Here is a 14,014-nt window from a genome sequence, read left to right on the forward strand (position 1 = left end):
CGGGGCTGGGAGGAAGGTGGGGGGAGGCAGGCACTGCCCCACAGCCCTGGGCTGGCCGGCTGGGTTTGCAGCACCCAGCTGAGCCCTGCAGCTGATGAGCCCCAGAAGCTGCTTCTTCAACCCAACCTCTTCTCCCAAAGGTGTGAAGCATTTGGCCAGGGCTCCCTCCTCACATCTCCCTTGACCTCAGCCCAGGTCCTCCTCTGTGGCTGCCCCAAGGCACTGGGCCCCCTCCTCTCCCACCTGCCCCATGGGTGCCCTGGATTGTTCCTCCTCTTCCTTGCCTTCAGAGCCCCAGTGATGTGGGGCTGCCCTCAGGCTCCCAGGGCAGGGGCTGGATGGCTTCACAGCCCACGAGAGAGGTTGTTCCTGCCGTGAAGGCCATTAAAGCAGGGATCTGGGTCCAAAAACCTGAAGGCAGGAGCCAGCCCCCTGTCCCTTTTCAGGGACAGAGAGCACTGTAGTGAAGAATCAACGCTGGCATCCCCGCAGGGCTTGGAGAGGATCCTCCTCTTTCTAATAAAGGTGCTGTTGGGGTGGAGAGGGAGGAGAAAACATCCAGAAACAGCCACACTTTTTCAGGAGGGGATGTCAAGCAGAACCGTGGGTTGACATGAAGCTGTCAGATCCGCTCAGGTGGCCAAAGCCACCAAGGCAGAGCTGCCTGTGACACCCGGCATCACCTGCAGGGAAAAGCCCCAGGATGTTGTTTATTTAAATCAGCCTGCACTCAAGAAATTCTGCTGCCTCAAAAATCCCCCTAAATGATTACAACCACTTTTAACCCTGATTGGGAAAGTGGAAGAGAGCACGAAAGAGAGTTTTTTAAGCTTTTAAGCACCATCACGTGTGGAGGAACCTGTGAAACCTGGAGTTTGCTGGGCTCCAAGCACAAGGACGGCTGTAGCGCCGCTGCCCAGGGGATGTCCCACCATGGCCACACCACCCTGTTCCCTCTCTCACAGGACAAAGGGACAAAAACACCCCCAGGTTAAATTAGAGGAGAGCTTGGGAAGTCTCCAACACGCCATGCCAAGAACAGGCGTAATCACTTCAGCAAAAATCTTACGACAGCTTTTCCCCCAAACATTAAGGGCTTGGTTTCTGCATCTCTCTGCCAGGCTTCCGCCCAGGGGAACTTTAATAACGGGCAATGCTTCAAATGATGGAAATATTTTGGTGCAAGACGTCACCGCAGACCCCCAGCAGTGGGACCGCAGACCCCCCTGTTTAACTGACTGCATCAGGCGCCTTCTTAGGCAACGGAGACAGGCAGTTTGAGGATGTGATTTGGCTCATCTATTTTAAACACCTACCGCAGGAGCTGATTAAGGCAGGGCTCTGGCGCACTGTCCTGGCACTGCAGACACTTTTTAAAGTGGATAAAAAACCCTCAGTGTTTCCCTTGAGACGCAATACAGATAATCAGCAAAACAACGGCCCCTTCTTTCGCCGACTCCGCTCCATCAAACTTTGCTGATCCCATCTCTGAGCAGCTTCCATGCTCTGCTACACCGAGTGACCGGGGTTTGACGCACAAATTTAAATTGGAAAAGTGTCTTGCTCCTTCTTAATTTTTTCCCCCAGATTTCTGGAGCCTGCAGAGCTGCTGGTGCTGCACTGCCACAAGAGACCTGGCACCGCAGCATCGCCTGTGAGTCCCGTGCCCCAGAGCAATAACTGCAGCCACTGGTTCCCATCCAGATGGGCAAGATTTGCAAAAGAGGGGACACGGAGAGGAGATGAGAACAAAACACCCAGTGAAACACCTAGTGCATACGTTACCCAGGTGTTTGCAGCTGTCCCCAGTGAGAACCTGGGGCTGGTTTCACCAGGAAGAAGAAGGGGACACCAGTTCCCCATGTCAGCTGTAGCGAGCAAATGTCCGTGTGACAAAGAGCTACTATCAACACAACCCTGTAGCTGTCTGTTTGCTGCTTAGAACCAAATATTACCTAATCAATCACTACACACTGTTAAACACTGAACCACTCACCAAGACCTTGTGGCACAAATCAGCCCCCCTGGGAGGTGTCCAGTAGCAGATCTGCTCCCATCCCAGTGCAGGCTGCTCCATCAGCAACCCTGCAGCAACCTCTTCCCAATTCCGCATCCCGCAGCAGCCCCAGGGCGCAATTAGGGGCAGGACAGAGCACAGAAAGCAAATTGCACAACCAAAGGTACCATCTTTATGCTACTTCATACCAGAAATCAGGAGGAGCTCACATAAAGAACCTGCACATCAAATCCCAACCTAGTTTTCAGGGCTGCAGCAGGGCAGCAACCTTCTCTCTGCTGCTCTCTCTGCCATCCCCCCCTCCCACTCCAAGAGAAGAGCCATCCTCTGTCTCCAAAGCACTCATCCAGAGACTCTCCACATAGCTGTATTTTGACTGTGCTCAAACCACTGATTAACTGTAATTAAGCTTGAACTGATGATGAAGGATCTTGTCATCATTATGCTGTTGGGATTTTGTCAGAATGCGCCTGGAATTTATGCAAGAAAACAGCAATCAGCTTTAGCAAAGCAGATGGGGATTCTTTTATTTTTATCATTTATCACATTGGAAACCTCTGCTGCCATCACGGAAAATTGGTTCTGTTTCACCTCAAACCAGAGAAGGTTTCCAAACCTTCCCAGTGTGACCCAGAGTGTTTCAGGCACTTTCCATCATTCAGAAACTGGAGACACTGTGGCTCCAAGTCTCTGACTAAAGCGAGGAGAAGAAAGTTCACAGAAGTCCCTTCTTCCATAGAACCAGAAGCCTGTTTCCCAGAACAGAACCCACTGAAAGTTTTTAAAATTCACCAGTTCAGCACTCCCACCTCTTTCCCTTGTGGTTCCAGGTCTCAGACACAGGCCCTGGCCAGTCCGGACACAGTTCCTGCCACCACCATCCGACTGCTCTCACGCACGGGAAGATTGACCATACCTTATTTTTCTACATTTTCCCGACAGATGCAGGACAAAAATGACACTTTCCTGGCCAGGTTTCAGTCTCCTGTGAAGAGCAGCAGGCATGCAACCTGTGCAACAGTCCGATGTTCACTCCAAAGCCCCCTGTATCCAATTCTCCCTTAAGTTGTCCCTGTGAGACCCTGGATCTGCTGCCATCCCACCCACACAGACACAAGGCAGCCCAGAGAGTCAACTGCATCCTGCATCTCCCAAGACACTTCTGCAGCAATAGAACTTCTTCATCCCTCCAAAAACATTTATCTCTTCCCACTCGTAAGTTTCAGTGGATGAAAATGCCCTTTTCCAGGGAGACGAACCTCTCTGTTCTGCACCAGTGCCAGAGCTGGTGTGGAGCTTTCCGACAAGCAGACGTTGGACCAAAAAGGGCAATAAAAAGTTGCATTCAGTTTCAACGTATTTTTTTTTTTAAATGGCAAAGAATTAGAGCAAAGAGAAATTTTAAAGCCAAAATGAAAAATTTTCAGAAATGGAGAACAAAAAAAAAAGTCTTGTGGGGAAATTTGAAATCTGAACTGAAGCCAACAGAGGTGCCTGATGCACAGGGCACAACAACCCACTTGGGTGCCGGGTAGATGGAGCAAAGATCAGATGGGAAAGACAGGGAGAAAAGGAGAGTGTGGTGCCATGGGCTCTCTGGAAGGAGAACAAGTAACGTATGAGACCTCTGAAATACTCATCTTCCCAGATGTCAGCTCTGGGACCCAGGGAGCAGGTTGGCAGTGATGGGCAAGGATCAGGATCTGTTACCCAGCTCCAGAGAGTGCCTGGGTAAAAGGTCCCTGTCACCATCTCTCCTGGGGTCAGGCTGGCATTGACCCAGAAACACAAGTTTCAGCCTAGACCTGATGAACACAGCACACTTGTGGCCAAATCCACCCGTTGGATTAAGGGTGAAACTTTCCCATTATCAGAAAAGCTGTGGGGAATGAAAGCAGCACCCCGGGTACGTTTGCAGAGCTTGTAGTTGCCTTCCAGCTTTCTAACACTTTGAGCACTTTATCTCAGGTAATAACTCTTGAATCTGGCAGCAAATTTCATGCAGCTCTCACAAATATTAAGTACCCCCAAGCACAAGGCAAGCGGGCTGCTCGGAGGAGAGGGACTGTCCACCCCACACTGAGGGGACAGCGTGGCACCAACACAGTCCTTACAAGACACCACAGGTCCTACAAAGGAGCAGGTCCCCCTGCACACCCCAAAAACAAACGCCAGGAAGTCCAGCTCTACACACAGAGATCCCTATGAGGCCCAGAGTGCTGAACACTGCTCAATTTCCCTTACCTGCCACAAGCAGTCCCTGGGGACAGACAGGATGATGTTTCCCTGGGGACAGGCCTGTGTCTCCAAGTCCCTCATCCCAGCAGGCACGGGGCTGGCTCTGGGTCAGGATCAGAGCGCTCTGGCCGATGCAGCACAGCCCCACACTGTTTGCAGGGGACAGGATGCCTCTTACCTGACAATAAGCTGAATACCAGGCTCCCCCTTTGGGGCATCCCACCTTCTCCTCCTCCATGAAGATCCTGAAGAAATCACATACAGTTCCTTGCTGCCTCCTCCCATGTCCCATCCTGCTCCCACTGAAGGTTTTTTTTTTTTTTTATAGAATCATAGAATCATCTAGGTTGGAAGAGACCCTTGGGATCATTGAGTCCAACCATCTCCCCTACTCTACAAAGTCCTCCCCTACACCATATCCCTCAGTACCGCATCTAAACGTCCCTTAAACACATCCAGGGATGGTGCCTCCCCCCCCTCCCTGGGCAGCCTGTTCCAATGCCCGACCCCTCTTTCGGTGAAAAATTCCTTCCTAATGTTCAGTCTAAACCTGCCCTGTTGGAGCTTGAAGCCGTTCCCTCTCGTTCTCTTGTTAACTCCCTGTGAGAAGAGACCAGCTCCAACCTCTCTACAGTGTCCTTTCAAGTAGTTGTAGAGAGTGATGAGGTCTCCCCTCAGCCTCCTCTTCCTCATACTAAACAGCCCCAGCTCCTTCATCTGCTCCTCATATGATTTGTCTTCCAGCCCCTTCACTAGTTTCGTTGCCCTCCTCTGCACTCGCTCCAGCACCTCCAGATCTCTCTTGTATTGAGGTGCCCAGAACTGGACACAATACTCGAGGTGTGGCCTCAGCAGTGCTGAGTACAGGGGCACAATCACCTCCCTACTTCTGCTGGTCACACTATTTCTAAAAAGTTGTCCCATGCACTGACCCTGTGCACATGGACCACGTCAGGGACATGCATGGACCACGCCAGGGACATTTCTGTCCCATCCAGGGACAGAAACAAGAATGACACCTGCAGCGGCCTCAGGGCTGGACTTTCCCTTCTGCTCTTGCAGAAATGAGGGCACTCTCCCAGGGTGGAGGGACAGCGTCTCCTACATTTGCTTGAAGTCTCTGAACACAGGAATTTGGAAACCAGCTCCATCCGCAGGGTCCCTTCTGCTCTTCATGGGAGAAAGAGATCAAAGACCCAGCGGTCATGCCCTGCTAATAGATGTCACCAGCTCAATGCTGCAACTGCCACGTTGTCATAGCTACTGCATTGTCATGATGGGTAATGAGTTATGGAGAGCACGGCTGCGGCCGGGGTCGTGCGTGGCTCTCGGAGACACCCGGCTCACACAGGGCCCTTCCTCAGTCCTGCTTATCTGCTCCGGGCAAAGAAGAGGGTGGATTTGATGACCTTTAAAGGTCCCTTCCAACCCAAACTATTCTATGACTCTAAGAAACCTGACCTGAAAGTGATGGTAAACGAGGAGATCTTCACCATTCAGTTAAGGGCACAGTTAAAACTCTCTGCTTCACTGCAACCCATGTTTTTCCAGCAGTATCATATGGGGGGTGACTCCAAGATCACCCCAAAACGGAGTGAGAGGAGGGGGAACAGCTCACTGCTAACTCCCTGGGATCACAGCCCAAAGAGACAGAGGTTTTTTCAGGAGTTTTTTCCCCCACTGCCCACATCCAACAAGCCCAACTGGCCGGGACAGGCAGCAACGGGCAGCCAGGCTTAAAAGAAAGCGGCACCAGGGGCCGCACACGCCAGCCCCCTTCCCTGCCCCATCACTGAACTGGGAGCATCAGGGAAATCCACTGCCCCAACACTGGGCAGGAGTCAACCATTCCCACTGCCCCAGTCCTGGGTGGACGACGTGGGGAGTTGTAGCCAGGGTACACTGAGTATTTGCTGTGGCTTGGTGGCATTCAGTGTCTGTTGGCATCTTGGCACAGGACAAGCCCCCTGTGCCACTGCCCTGGCTCCCTGCAGGGTCCCAGGACCAGCATGTGCAGCTAAGGCTACTCCCAGTTTACCTCACCCTGGCTGAAGCCATCAGACTGGTGCAGGAGATACTTCCTGGGGTGCGAGGGAAGTGGCACAAGCCAGAGCTGAGCCTGCCACCAAGACCAGGAGGAAGCTGCAGCCACCTCCTCCTCCAGCAGCACCCCTCCATTTCAACAGGCAGCCCCACAACATGCAGTTTATCAACGGCCAGTTCCTCCCAGTGCCAAACCAGGCTCCTTCACAGCAGGGAGAGGGACCCCAGCAATGCCACCCTGACACCTGAAAGACTGGGATGAGAAACCCAGCCAAGCCCGACAGACTCCTCTAGATAGCACCAGTCAAGAGGAGACCAGGGTGGAGTGCAATTACTTCTCCTGTTCTTTGGGAGTTTCTTTTTTTAAAAGCAGCTGGCCTAAATTCACAGTCACACTCACAAGGCCCAGTTCTGGTGGAAAGTGGCTCTTACATAAGCGAAAAGCGGTTCCCTGTGTCAGCAGTGGCAAAGTCTGCAACTTTGCACAGTCTGTGCATCGTCCTCACGCCACCACACGCTTCTCCTGCAGACACACAACCTGCTCTGTGGAGCTGTATATTTCTGGAATACAGTTTTCAAACTAAAGTAATGTAATTTTAAAAGGGAGAGTTGCTCTTACAGGACTACAGTTCATCTGGTCACGACTGTTCTCAAAACGCCTGACTTCTCCCATCACCGAGGCTCGTAGCTGATGTTCAAGGGGTTTTAACATCTGCGTGTTACAAGAGGTAGGTTTATCTCACCCCGACTTATTTATTGCACCCGCCTCCAAACGTTCTCCATCTCCACTCAAGTAGTTTGATATTCTCCTTCAGCTCCTCTCCTCTGTGCCACCACAGTACTTACTCCGAATGACGCCTGTCGATGCCACTGAACAACTCCCACAGCTCCTCCGAGCTCAGGATCCCATCAGCAAAATAGTTCTTGAACTCCTCAAATGACAGCTTCCCATCATCTGCATTTCAATAAAAGGGAAGAATAATTATATATCTGCAGAAAGAAGCATCCAGGCCCCAGCCATCCTCCCAGCAGCCTCGCTACCGGGAGCGTGGGACGGTTGGGCGTGTTGTGCATAGTAATTAGAGCAGATATATCTCACTGAAAGCATGTCCCACCAGTCCCCATCCAAAACCCTGGAACGTTGGCGAGCAGGGCTGCTGCTGCTGGAATTTCAGGTGGGAATTTCAGCCCCTTCCCAAAGATCCCACTGTTTTCAGAAAGGCGTGCAGACACTCCGGACTTAGATGACTGTCCAAGCACAGTGTCTATCACAAACAGTACAGTGAGGATCAGGTTCTTATGGAAAGAAAATCTCTCCCATTGACTCAAGAGCTTCTTCCTTCCTCTCTGTGGAGGACTTCAGCTCCTTGCACTGCATCTTCCTGAGCAACAAAAGCAGATCCTGGAGCCTGCAAGCTACTGTGAAGGAGAAGAGCCCAAGAGGGGCTGCGAAGGCTCAGAGAAATGACTTGTGATTTTGGACTTCTTGGTTTATATTACTATATTGGGTTTTTTTGATTAAAAACTGGGTAGCAGAGCTTAACTCTCAAACACTGGGGGCTCCAGTGGGCATCCATGAACAGGGCTACCTGTAAAACCCTTGACTGAGCACAGAGACCAAACTCCTTTCAGGATTCAATCCTGCAAGGGATGAGGCAGAAGTCTAATGGCCCTTGGGCTGCCTGCTGCCCAGCTTGCTTTGCCTTCCCTTCTCACTGCTAGCACGCAGGCAGGGGAATAGCTTGGAAGGGGCTCTGTCCTGCATGGAGCACGGGTGGGGAGCCCACCTCCCCAGCCAGGCCCTTTTCTCCAGTGCTTTTTCCTCCAGGCAAAGCAGAAGAGCACTTTTCCTGCAGCTGGAGAACTGCTTGCCCTTATCCTCCTTCACTCTTTCAGCCAAACCTCCCAGCGGGGACAGGCTGTGCCACCCAGAGCCAGGCAGGGAGGGGGAGGCAGCAGCAGGAACAAAGCACTCACCGTTCTTGTCGGCTCGTCGGAAAATCTGCAAGAGAAAATACAAGAGGGTTTAGTGAGGGAGCAGGGAGAGCAGCGCGGCTGAACGGTGAACCAGGTGGCACCCGGCACTGCCACCAGGAGAAAAACACCTCCCAGAGCCTGGGGAGCAGCAGAGGAGCCCCCACTGCCAGAGCTGCACAGGCTGCTCGGAGGAAATTCCCCTTTGCAAACCACTAAAACCATTTCTCACCTCCTCCAATGCACCAAGGTCTCAGCAGAGCTGCCACAGCCCAAGCAAGCCCAGCGCTCACCCCGAGCATCTTTTAGAGAACACAGAGAGAAAAAACAAAGTAGAAAGGGCTTCGCTACACCCTCGTGATGGGAAGTGTTTAATTTTTCAGACCCTTTAAATGAAAGAACATTAAGCATAAAACCACTCCACAACTGGAGCACATCACCGCAGACACTTCAACCCTCCGCACCGAGGAGCAGCTCTTGTCCTGGGCTTGGTAATCACCCTTCAGCACAGTCCTGTCTGCGACACCTCGACATGCACGCACACTGTAATTAATAATTAATGAATTAATTAATCCGTAACTAATTCTGCAACAGAGCACAGCTGGAGAGCTCCTTCAGTTGAGGGTCTCAACCCAGGCTCTCAACCACGAGGCTTATGCCCGTGACCCAGGAGAAAGCTGGCACTTCTTATCCCTGCCTGGCTCTAATTTCACCAATAATTATTGGAAGGTCTGGGGGTGACTCTGGGGAGGAACAGCATCATTTCTGAAGCTTGGGAACATCTTGCCACACCAAACAGTACGAGGTTTTGGCCAGCACATCCTAACAGAAGCAACAACAGAAAGTTGCGTGTGTGGCAACTTGTTTTGAATCGTGCTGGTTGATGAAGAAATCTGAAGGTCTGAAAAAAGATCAGGAATGAAAAAGGACAGGAAAAGAAGAAAGCGGACTTTATTATTTTTTTTTTTTCCAGGCACCTGCAAAGCAGAGAGCGCTGATCAAACCGCCCCCAGACCAGCTCTGCTCCCTGCCGCATGAAGACGCGGCGCTGCCAGCTGCCCCCTCCACCCCCAGCTCCCTTTTGCACTGCTCACTGACAGCTCTGCTGCATGTTTTGAGGGCACAAGCCCACGTCTAGCCACTCAAGCACCCCCGAAAAACTGCTTTCTGGTAAAGAAGAAACAGCTGCTCAGAGAAACCTCTGCTGCTCACTCCCGAGGAAGCTACTGGTTTGCAACCAGGCAGAGGTTTTTCTGAGGCTGGTCCCAGCAGGAAGCAACTTGGTCCTTCCCCGCAACCGAAACCAGGAGCAGGGACACCTCCTTGGAAGATGGTCTTCTGAGTCAGGCAAACTCCTCCCGACCTGAGCTGCTGCAGAGAACAGAGGCTGCCCTGAGCCGACCAGCATTAGGTAACCATCCCTCCGGGGCTTGGGCTTCCAGCCGGGCAGGCTGCTTCCCTCGCAGGAAAGCAGGGCAGCTCCTCCCGTAATGCCCAGTAGGACTCACTGGGATGCTCTTTGGAGCTTTACTTCTACCAGCTGAGACAGGAACCCACAGCTCCCACGTGCTGGGAGTTTCTCTGGGGTTTAAAGCAAAAGAAATCCAAAAAGAAGGGTACACTTGCACATCAGGGCGCTGCGTTACACATGCCAAGGCTCCCACCCTGCCACCGACACGCCACTTTCCTTCAAGGCAAAAATCTTAATCCTAGGGACACATGGCTCATGCAATGACATCTCTATGACTATAACGTCCCTGAGGCCAGCTAGCTCAGCCCAAAGACAGTCAAGGGTCACCCAGGCACCTAACAAACTCAGATTCAAGCGAGGGGTAACATTTCCCACTCCCAAGCTGGCCTTGCTCAGCAGGGTCTGTCTGTGGGCTACGAGGGAGAACACAATTTTGGGGGGAATCCCATGGGGCTGAGAAGCTCTCTAACCCAGCATAAGCCCATCCTGGTTCAGCATAAACCTCAACAAACAAAGCTGATGCTTCTCCCTCACACACGGGCGGGATCCTCTGCTCCAGTGGTGCGTTAGAAAAGCCTGAAGCTCAAAATAAATAAACGTGGCATAAGTAGCCGAGCTGTGAGAGCCCTGAGAGGAGAGGACACATCTGGTCCATGTCCCCCAGGGACATTGGGGCTCCTCAGTGCCTCCAGCGAGCCCATCCGTGGGCAGAGGGGTGCCTCGGTGAGCACCACACGCTCCAGAAAACATCAACGGATCTCGTGCACGAGGCAGGATTCAACTCCAGCCAAGCAAGAATTGCGCAGAGCCCCTTCCACGCTCCACAGGGTGACCCCCCCAGTCCCCCCGGGTGCAGGCACAGAAATGGCAATGGCAGGTAAATGCTGCTCCTGGTGCAACAGCCCAGAGCGGGCGGCAGCCCTGGGACAAAGCCAAGGGAAAGCGATGCAAAGCCAGGCTGGGAATGGGATCAGGTCTGCGGCTGCTGCTGAAGAAGCCCTCCAGGCAATCCCCGGCTCACACTCGGGGCTGGCAGTCTCAGAAACACAGGAACACCGCCTCAGGCACAAGGTATTTCCTTTAGCCCCGGGCTCCTGGGCTTGGGTCCAAGCCCCACACGATGCCTGCGGCAGCAAACACCCTGGGACTGACAACACAAGCACCGAACCTGTATATATTTGGGGATGAATCCCCACACACACACACACCCCCCGGGAAGGAGGGACATCATAGGGCTTCTCCCTGCCTGCAGGGCTGGAAGCAATCGCAGCTGCTGGATACACAGCCAGGGACACAGGGGCTGTTGGGGAGAGGACAGTTGCCCTGGGGACACCATGCTCATGCAGCCACCGCAGGCTGCTGCGGGCTGCGGCCAGGCACTGGCGCTGAACAGCAGGCTGTCCGAGGGGCTCCCCTCAACCCCTCGTCCACCCAGAGGGGAGTAAGCAAGCCCCGAGCCCAGGGAATGAATCTCCCAGAGGCTTGAGATGTCTGCACAGAGAAAGAATTGCGATGGCAGCACTGCAGTTTGTACCACGCCTGCAGTGAAGCATCTCAGGCAAAGCCCTCCTCCTCCTCCTCACCTCTCCTGAAGGCAGGCAATCTGCGGGCAGGGAGCTGGCAGCTCTGGTCCCAGGGGAAGCACTGGCTGTCACCTGGGATCTGTTTTGGGCAGCCCTCCCTTCCCACTGTCCGAGGGGCAGACATAGATCCTGCCCCACTGCAGTGGGGAGCAGCTCACCCTGCCAAGCCTTTGGGGGGGGGCAGCTGGAGACCAGCCAACTGCCCCGACCCAAAAGCAGAGACATTAAACTCCCCCTGCCAAGTTCCGGACCCGAAGCAGGAGCAAAGGGAGCCATGGGGAAGAGGAAGGGAAGCCGCTAGAACCCAGAAAGCAGCTGCTAGCACTGTTAACACTTCCCCTTATAATTGCTTTAATGACACCCTGAGGGATAGATGTGGGACTCAGAGAGTGCCCCGAGGAGCTGAGCTGAAACACAGCTGTCACCACCAATCCCCCTCCAGCCCATCTTCCATCAGCCAAGTAATTATTGCGGTTAATGATGCTGGCTGGAGAGCCTTGCAGCCTGAAATCTCCCCACGGCAGGAGAGAGACCCTGACCCCCAGCTGGAAGCACCACTGCAGCCGAGGGAGCCGCGCTTTCCTGCTGCTTCCTGCCAGGGGGTCTCCCAGCCAGAGGACCGGACCAGGCATGGCATTCACCTTCCCAAAGTGGTGCCCGAGATCTCCCACTCCCTTCCTCTGGGATGAACTGGGACACGGGGGGTGGCACCACCCGGACCAGAACAGGACAGAGATGACAGCTGGCACCATCCTGGGCTGTCCAGATGCTGGGGCACCACACCAACCCTTAACCCTCTTTCTCCTCCGCAGTCCCCGCGGCAGGGCAGGGGAAGCACCTCCGCTCGCACGTCTCCTTGGCTCCACAGGGTGACTTTGACCCCGGTGGTGTGGGACACCAGGCAACGCAAGGGCTGGTGTCCCACCAGGGAGACTGGGTGACTGCCACCCAACCCAGTCACCCTGCAGCTCACAAATGACAGCCAGGAGCAGGGGAGCAGAGCACCTCTGATGTGCTCCAGCAGCAGAGATGGGCTCTGACCCAGGTTGTGCCACTTGCCCTGGGAGACAGCCAGGGTGCTGGATGCTGCAGGGGGAGAGGCACTGCCTCCCCCAGAGCCCAGGGCACACAGCTCCCTCTCGACGGGTGCACCCTCGACCACAGGGCTCAAGGGGTGAGGGGCAGGATGGGGGGTATCACGCCAGGACCTGCCTTGTGAAAACAAACGATGGCCAGAGCAGAGCACCTCTGATGTGCTCCAGCAGCAGAGATGGGCTCTGACCCAGGTTGTGCCACTTGCCCTGGGAGACAGCCAGGGTGCTGGATGCTGCAGGGGGAGAGGCACTGCCTCCCCCAGAGCCCAGGGCACACAGCTCCCTCTCGACGGGTGCACCCTCGACCACAGGGCTCAAGGGGCCATGGCAGGATGGGGGGTATCATGCCGGGACCTGCCTTGTGAAAACAAACGATGGCCACTATCCCCATCTTCAGCTCCCACAGCCGCCAGGGTGCCCGGCTGACCTCCAGCCTGCCCGGGACCTCCAGCCTGCCCGGGACCTCCAGCCTGCCCAGACAGCATCTTCCTCCCCAGCTCCCGGTGTGTTAAAGTGGGCCGGGGGCTGCAGCCAGCAATGGGCACGCTCCGCCTGGGGGATCCCACGGCTTTTAACAGCTCCACGGTGCCTTCCCCGGCTTTCCTGCCAGACACACGCACGGAGTCACGACAACCAGCTCTTTCAACCAGGAGTGGGCTATTTCTAGCCGCTCAAAAGGCCCAGAATTCAGACAAAAAAAAAAAAAAAAAACAGTTGGAAATCCTATGGGGTTTTAAAAATTTTGTAGCTGGAAAGGGCTTGCTGTAAAAAAAAAAAAAAAAAGACACAACGCTGAGTGTTATTTAACACATCGCGAAACCCACGCCTCGATGGGCCGCCTCAGGCCTAGGGAAGCGGCGGGGCCCGCTCGCTCCTCCCTGGGGTCCGTCTCCCCTCAGCCGGGGAAGGCGGGAAAGGGGCCTCGCCCTGACACCTCGGCCACGGCTCCCTGTGAGCGGGCCCCGGGGGTGGGACCGGGGTTGGGGGGGTTACTCACGTCGTGGAAGATGGGGAGCGGCTGGCGGCGGGGGGCGGCGGGGCCGCGGTCGGCCGACAGCAGGCAGACGGCCAGGAGCTCGGCGCACGCCATCATGGCCCCGCCGGGCACGGGCGCTGCGGTGCCGGAGGGTGCGGTGGCGGAGGGAGCGGGGCCCCGCCGTACGCTGCGGTGCCGGAGGGTACGGTGCGGTACGGTGTCGTGCGGTACCGTAGGGTGCGGTAGGATGCTGTCCGGTGCGGTACTGTAGGGTGCGGTAGGATGCTGTCCGGTGCGGTGCGGTACTGTAGGGTGCGGTAAGACGCGGTGCCGTGCGGTGAGGAACCGGACTCAGCCGAGTGACTCCGCAGCCGCCCGGCAACTTTGCCTGGGCTGAGGGCCCGCCCCCGCCGCCATCCGGTTGGTCGTCGATGGTGATTGGCAGCTGAGAGGGGCGCCTGTCATTGGCGGAGGGGAGAGGAGGGGAGCGGAGCGGGGCGGGGCGGCGCTCTGAGGGACGCGGGGGCGATGGCGGGTGGGCGGCGGGCGGGGGTTGCCGTGGCTCGGGCGCTGTGGGGCCCAGTTGGGTCCAATGCTGCCCCTGGGGGGCCTGGTTGG

The 14,014-nt window shown here is 55.1% G+C and overlaps 1 protein-coding gene across 2 annotated transcripts in view; it reads right to left on the reverse strand.

Annotated features, from left to right (window-relative positions):
- NECAB3 (N-terminal EF-hand calcium binding protein 3) overlaps positions 1 to 13,779 on the reverse strand; it is a 40,228-nt gene extending 26,449 nt beyond the window's left edge. For both annotated transcript variants that reach the window (XM_014941222.1, XM_014941221.1), the window contains exons 1-3: positions 13,418 to 13,779; positions 8,276 to 8,300; positions 7,145 to 7,253 (exon numbers count right to left, since the gene is read on the reverse strand). In XM_014941222.1, coding sequence (XP_014796708.1) covers positions 7,145 to 7,253; positions 8,276 to 8,300; positions 13,418 to 13,513 — 230 coding nt within the window. In that variant the 5' untranslated portion in view covers positions 13,514 to 13,779. The remainder of the gene's footprint in view (positions 1 to 7,144; positions 7,254 to 8,275; positions 8,301 to 13,417) is intronic.
- Positions 13,780 to 14,014: the final 235 nt, after the last annotated feature.

This window comes from Calidris pugnax, unplaced genomic scaffold (assembly GCF_001431845.1).
Source record: "Calidris pugnax isolate Ruff unplaced genomic scaffold, ASM143184v1 scaffold55, whole genome shotgun sequence".
Lineage (NCBI taxonomy): Eukaryota > Metazoa > Chordata > Aves > Charadriiformes > Scolopacidae > Calidris > Calidris pugnax.